Raw genomic sequence first — 5,441 nt, 5'->3', positions numbered from 1 at the left:
GAATAAGTATAGAAACAAGGCTATGTCTCCCTGACACAGCCTGGGCCTCACTGCTCTGCATTCTGAGCACGAGACAGAGATGGATCAACAAGACAGCCCAACAGAAAGATGTAGACTGAATGAACAACCGAAGTGCACTGATTTCTGTGACAGAAGCTTTTGATATTACATTACATCATCACTGAATTCCCTATACCCGACGCAGAAATTCTGAGCAAAACAAATCTTGAACACTTTAAGTAAAAGACTTGAACGATAAAAGCTGTAGTGGCCAAATAAAAATTGTCTACCAAAGGTGTAACAATTGCCATTGGATAATGCCTCCACGTACTTAGCTCTCCGCACTTTATCTCTCAGCATTTGAGGGCTGCTGACACTTGATACCTGGGGACATGGATCAGGAGAAAAGGAGGTCATCACTGAGAACTCCCCTCCTTCACACAAACACTGCATGGGAGAGGGTGGGGATGCTGGAAGATGAATGATTTTGCAAACAAAGAGACAAGTCCTTCCACAGTAGAATTCTGAAGTTCTCAGGATGCAGTTAGCCTGCCCTCATGGGTGAGACCCAGAGAGTTTGGTTGAGGACACTGTCATTCCAGAGGAAAAGTGCTACTAGAGGTGATAACCACCTTGTGAGTGAGGTGGTGCTGGAAAGACAATTAATTATCTTGGAATTAGAATCTTCAGACCTACATGCACCAGAAAAGAAGCAGGGTTCCTGGTGGGAATATTGGCACAGCCTGTGCAAGACTATAAAAGTGAAAGTGAAGTCTCTCAGTCATGTCCGACTCTTTGCAACTCCAAGGACTGTAGCCTACTACGTTCCTCCGTACATGGGCTTTTCTAGGCAAGAATACTAGAGTGGGATGCCATTTTCTTCTCCAATAGATCTACCATAAAAAGCAGGTTGAAAGAAACCGTCATGTCTTGTATATTGTTCCTGACTGTTGATCTGGAGCCTATTATACACAGTGAAGTAAGTCAGAAAGAAAAACAACAAAAGAGACATAGATGCAAGGAACAGAATTTTGGACTCCGTGTGAGAAGGTGAGGGTGGGATGATTTGAGAGAATAGCATTGAAATATGTAATATACCGTATGTGACGTAGATCGCCAGTCCCGGTGTTATGAATGTGACACGGCGCTCAGGGTTGGTGCGCTGGGACCACACTGAGGGAATGGGACAGGGAGGGTGGCAGGAGGGGTGTTCAGGATGGGGGACACATGTACGCCCATGGGTGATTCATGTCAGTGTATGGCAAAACCCACTACAATATTGTAAAGTAAGTAGCCTCCAATTAAAATAAATAAGTTAATTTAAAAAACATAAAGAAATAATGACAACCTAAAAGTTGAAAGTTATGCTTTATTTGATGGGAATTCGGCAGGCAGTATATCAATTCACCCTGAGAGATTGCTCCAAGGAGGAGAGGGGAAGAGTCAGGTTATATAGGAGTTTGCAAGAAAGGGGAGGTAGTCTGAACATCAAAGTAGTTTTGTGAATTAAAGAAAACCAGCTATCTCAAGTTAAGGAATTTAGCACTTTTCCTTTGTATGGGAAGAGGCAAGTGTCTGGGCTCACTGAAAACATTCCTTTCCTCAATCTCAGCTCTCCTGGGGCACCTTTCCTTGCATTTTCTTGCATCTTGCATTTTTTCACTTCCTGAGTTGCCTTGGGCTCACCTTAGGGAGTAGCTGCAATTTGGTAGCTGTTGAAAAGGCAGAGGAACCAGAGATCAAATGGCCAACAATCAAATTCCCATCATGGAAAAAGGAAGAGAGTTCCAGAAAAACAATCTATTTCTGCTTTATTGACTATGACAAAGCCTTTGACTGTGTGGATCACAATAAACTCTAGAATATTCTGAAAGAGATGGGAAACCTAGACCACCTGACCTGCCTCTTTAGAGACCTATATGCAGGTCAGGAAGCAACAGTTAGAACTGGACATGGAACAACAGACTGGTTCCAAATAGGAAAAGGAGTACATCAAGGCTGTATGTTGTCACCCTGCTTATTTATCTTATATGCAGAGGACAGCGTGAGAAATGCTGGGCTGGAAGAAGCACAAGCTGGATTCAAGAATCCTGGGAGAAATATCAATAACCTCAGATATGCAGATGACACCAACCCTTATGGCAGAAAGTGAAGAGGAACTAAAAAGCCTCTTGATGAAAGTGAAGAGGAGAGTGAAAACGTTGGCTTAAAGCTCAACATTCAGAAAACGAAGATCATGGCATCTGGTCCCATCACTTCATGGGAAATAGATGGGGAAACAGTGTCAGACTTTATTTTTTGGGGCTCCAAAATCACTGCAGATGGTGATTGCAGCCATGAAATTAAAAGACGCTTACTCCTTGGAAGGAAAGTTATGACCAACCCAGATAGCATAGTAAAAAGCAGAGACATTACTTGGCCAATAAAAGTCCGTCTAGTCAAGGCTATGGTTTTTCCTGTGGTCATGTATGGATTTGAGTGTTGGATTGTGAAGAAAGCTGAGCGCCAAAGAATTGATGCTTTTGAACTGCGGCGTTGGAGAAGACTCTTGAGAGTTTCTTGGACTACAAGGAGATCCAAGTCCATCCTAAAGGAGATCAGTCTTGGGTGTTCTTTGGAAGGACTGATGCCAAAGCTGAAACTCCAATACTTTGGCCACCACATGTGAAGAGTTGACTCACTGGAAAAGACTCTGATGCTGGGAGGGATTGGGAGCAGGAGGAAAAGGGGACAACAGAGGATGAGATGGCTGGATGGCATCACCGACTTGATGCACGTGAGGTTGGGTGAACTCTGGGAGTTGGTGATGGACAAGGAGGCCTAGTGTGCTGAAATTCACGGGGTCACAAAATTGGGACACGACTGAGAGACTGAACTGAACTGAGCCCACAGGTGTATTCCCCCTCCCTGAGCGCCCTGGAGGGCTGGAAACTCTTGATGACTGTGTCATCCTGGTTTACTGATATGGCGGGAAATACTCCACTCTCGTGATCTTGTGGCCCCAGTGAAATGTAATCTCAGGAACCTGAATGAATGTTCTCAAAAGAACAGAAACAACTGAGTAGTTCATTCACCCTTAATTACAAGCTTATCCTCTGTGAGACAGAAAAGAAAATACAAACATCAATATGGCCTGAGTGACTCTGCATTCCTATGTGTAAGATAAGGAGGGAAAAATGCAGTTAAGAATCAATGGAAAATTATATTCCTGAGATAAGATAAACAAAAGGAATGTTTATATATATTATACCTAAATTTGTACATAATAACTATGTACACATCTATAAGTCTTTGCATACTTACATAACTTCAGCCTTTATTTAGTTTCTCATTTAATTGATATACATTTACATTGACAAACCCAAATTTTATTGGGAAAATTAAACTTCTACTGTAAAAATTAAGAGTTTAGATTGACTACATTTCCTAGGTCAAACAGAAAATATCTAACTGAAAACACAAACAGGAAGTGAGAGAGAAATTTTCGGATAATGAGTACCGTCTTCCCTATTTAAAAGCCTTGCTTAGAACGATCATCATCAGAGAACCTACCTGAAGGTTCACCCAGACCCCATCTCAGCCAGCCCAGCAGCAGCCACATCTTCCCCATGGCCTTCGTGCTCTCTCTACTGATGGCCCTGGTGCTGGTCAGCTACGGCCCGGGACGATCTCTGGGTTGTTACCTGTCTGAGGACCACATGCTAGGTGCCAGGGAGAACCTCAGGCTCCTGGCCCGAATGAACAGACTCTCTCCTCATCCCTGTCTGCAGGACAGAAAAGACTTTGGTCTTCCTCAGGAGATGGTGGAGGGCAACCAGCTCCAGAAGGATCAGGCTATCTCTGTGCTCCATGAGATGCTCCAGCAGTGCTTCAACCTCTTCTACACAGAGCACTCGTCTGCTGCCTGGAACACCACCCTCCTGGAGCAGCTCTGCACTGGGCTCCAACAGCAGCTGGAGGACCTGGACGCCTGCCTGGGCCCAGTGATGGGAGAGAAAGACTCTGACATGGGAAGGATGGGCCCCATTCTGACTGTGAAGAAGTACTTCCAGGGCATCCATGTCTACCTGAAAGAAAAAGAATACAGTGACTGCGCCTGGGAAATCATCAGAATGGAGATGATGAGAGCCCTCTCTTCATCAACCACCTTGCAAAAAAGGTTAAGAAAGATGGGTGGAGATCTGAACTCACTTTGAGATGACTCTCGCTGACTAAGATGCCACATCACCTTCGTACACTCACCTGTGTTCATTTCAGAAGACTCTGATTTCTGCTTCAGCCACCGAATTCATTGAATTACTTTAACTGATACTTTGTCAGCAGCAATAAGCAAGTAGATATAAAAGTACTCAGCTGTAGGGGCATAAGTCCTTAAGTGATGCCTGCCCTGATGTTATCTGTTGTTGATTTATGTATTCCTTCTTGCATCTAACATACTTAAAATGTTAGGAAATTTGTAAAGTTACATTTCATTTGTACATCTATTAAAATTTCTAAAACATGTTTACCATTTTGTGTTATTAAATTTGTCCTTTGTTCTATTTATTAAATCAAAGAAAATGAGTTTCTTTACTCAAAAACTTTTTTATTATTATTATTAAAACTTTATTAAAGAATGGGTGGTTACATTTGTTTATTCATTCATTCCATTCATATTATGCATATACATTGAGTACCTACGTGACAGACTGTGTAATTCTCACCAAGGAATACAAGTGAATAAAGCAAATGTAGTTCCTACTGCATGGAAACTCTCAGTCTTTCAGAGAAGAGGACATAAAAACAGTATTATTTTATTTCAATTATACTAAGGACTGCAAAGAGAAGTAAAGGAAAAGAATGTCCTCACACAGGAGGTTTTAGGTCCAAATGATGCTGAAAAGACAAATAATATTATATATCTTTCTAAACTGCCTCAGGGCTTCCCTGGTAACTCAGCTAGTAAAGAATGTGCCTGCAGAACTGAAGACCCCTGTTCGATTCCTGGTTCAGGAAGATCCCTTTTAGAAGGGATGGGCTATCTAACCACTCAAGTATTCTTGGGCTTCCCTGGTGGTTCAATTGGTAAAGAATCTGTGTGCAATGCCGGAGACCTGGGTTGGCAAGATCCCCTGGAGGAGGGTTAAGCAACCCACTCCAGTATTCTTGTCTGGAAAATCCCCATGGCCAGAGGAGCCTGGAGGGCTGTAGCCCATGGGTTCCCAAAGAGTGCAACACAGTGAGGCACACGGCACAGAAAGGCAATGAGTTCTCTTAACTTAGTTTCAAGTTACCAAAATCCAGGGTGACGTTCTTAGATAGATGTTACCTAAACATAATTATATCTATAGTTTACCTAAAAGCACTTTTTTCTCCTTACTCTTAAAAATCACAGATGATTAGTTCCAGAGAGCCCAGGTAGATCATTTACATGGCAAAGGCACAAGAGAAATACCAATTCC

The 5,441-nt window shown here is 42.7% G+C and overlaps 1 protein-coding gene across 1 annotated transcript; it reads left to right on the top strand.

Annotated features, from left to right (window-relative positions):
- Positions 1–3,124: 3,124 nt before the first annotated feature.
- Positions 3,125–4,625, top strand: LOC113896968 (interferon tau-1). The gene has a single exon (XM_027549126.1). The coding sequence runs from the start codon at positions 3,609–3,611 to the stop codon at positions 4,194–4,196; it is 588 nt and encodes a 195-aa protein (XP_027404927.1). The 5' UTR covers positions 3,125–3,608; the 3' UTR covers positions 4,197–4,625.
- Positions 4,626–5,441: the final 816 nt, after the last annotated feature.

This window comes from Bos indicus x Bos taurus, chromosome 8, assembly GCF_003369695.1.
Source record: "Bos indicus x Bos taurus breed Angus x Brahman F1 hybrid chromosome 8, Bos_hybrid_MaternalHap_v2.0, whole genome shotgun sequence".
Classification (NCBI taxonomy): Eukaryota; Metazoa; Chordata; class Mammalia; order Artiodactyla; family Bovidae; genus Bos; species Bos indicus x Bos taurus.
This window is presented reverse-complemented; position numbering and strand designations above follow the sequence as displayed.